The sequence below is a fragment of the Vollenhovia emeryi genome, unplaced genomic scaffold (assembly GCF_000949405.1).
Source record: "Vollenhovia emeryi isolate VEMERY1.0 unplaced genomic scaffold, V.emery_V1.0 DF948930.1, whole genome shotgun sequence".
In the NCBI taxonomy this organism is placed as follows: Eukaryota; Metazoa; Arthropoda; class Insecta; order Hymenoptera; family Formicidae; genus Vollenhovia; species Vollenhovia emeryi.
The window spans coordinates 1-1,411 of NW_011957436.1; the positions used below are offsets into that span (position 1 = coordinate 1).

The following is a 1,411-nucleotide window of genomic DNA, read 5'->3' on the forward strand; positions in this document are numbered from 1 at the left end:
TTGTTGAAATTATTATAGAAGCATTATTAAAGGGGTATAAAGAAATATTAAATAACTTATTTAATCCTAATTAAAATACTTTCAATAATGATTTTATAATAAATTTAATAAATATTAAAAGTTTATTCTTAAAGTAATTTAACAGAAAATATTATATTACGCTGTGATAATGTGTTGTAGAATTATAAGTACAAATGTTTTCTAAAATATTTTATAAGAAGACTGACTATTGTAACTTCAAGATTTTATTAAGGAATGTTTTGTTTATATGAAGAATGATCTCAATATAAATTACTTTTCAGTTGTACAGTTAATAGTAGTCAGATATTTAAAAACTGTTCAAAGTATGTAAAAATATATACTGTTAATAAGGAGGTGGATAATAAATAATATATCTATATAAATATAATTTTTTATTTAAAGACCTTTAATATTGCATATATAATTATTGTGTCCAGTATTATATTGCTAATTTTAAAAATTACAGTAAAATCTTATAGATAAATTAGAAACTAAATGTTCAAATTATTTTTTATTCCTTCCCTTTTGATTAACCCTTCATTTTGTAATAATTCATTCACTGCCATTGGCTCTTGTTCTACATTTCTGTTCTCATTAATAATGACTGGATATTCTAAGTCATCATCTTGCAGCAAACAAATGTTGTGCAAAACACAGCAACTTAATATATAGTAAGGAATCAAGTCCGTCCTCCGCATAGGTAATTTGTCTAGAAGACATCTCCATCGTCCTTTTAATAGACCAATTGATCTCTCTACTATCATTCTGGTACTAGACAATATCTTATTATAATGTATTTCTTCACAAGTTAAGTGGCCATTATCTTTATATGGTACCATGATATGTTTTTGTAATATACATATAAGCTGAATTTGCAATGATATGAGTATTGTTTGGAAAATATTCGTCATTGCATCTTTGCTGCAACCCTGAATATTTGAAGACCCTCATATCATGCACAGATCCAGGGAGTCCAGCGTAACAGTGCAAAAATTGCAGTTTATCGTTACATACCACCTTAACAGAATAATTAATTTTTTAAATAAAAAATACTTTGTTAATCAAATTTATTATAATCGCGTGTGTGTGTGTGTATGTACCTACCTGTAATTGAATAGAATGTCTTCCTTTTCTATTTATGTAAGATTGAGCATCTCGGGCTGGAGTAGGTATACAAATATGTGTTCCATCCAAAGCTCCAATAACTCCAGGGAAACCATATTGCATTCTCAATCTTTGATTGGTTTCATCCGTGTCTCTTTGATTTGGCCAGCGAATAAAATAATTTCTATGTTTACAAAGGGCTTTGACAACCCTCCTCACTGCTCGCCATGCAGTTGCTTTGCCGATGTCAAATTTTGTAATTACAGACCTTTAACCAAAGATAAAT

The 1,411-nt window shown here is 28.2% G+C and overlaps 1 protein-coding gene across 1 annotated transcript; it reads right to left on the reverse strand.

Annotated features, from left to right (window-relative positions):
- Positions 1-686: 686 nt before the first annotated feature.
- Positions 687-1,377, reverse strand: LOC105556273 (putative nuclease HARBI1; the record flags this gene model as incomplete). Its single annotated transcript, XM_012003358.1, has 2 exons — positions 687-1,038; positions 1,126-1,377. Coding segments are annotated over 2 exons (444 nt in total), but the record flags the coding sequence as incomplete, so codon positions are not given.
- Positions 1,378-1,411: the final 34 nt, after the last annotated feature.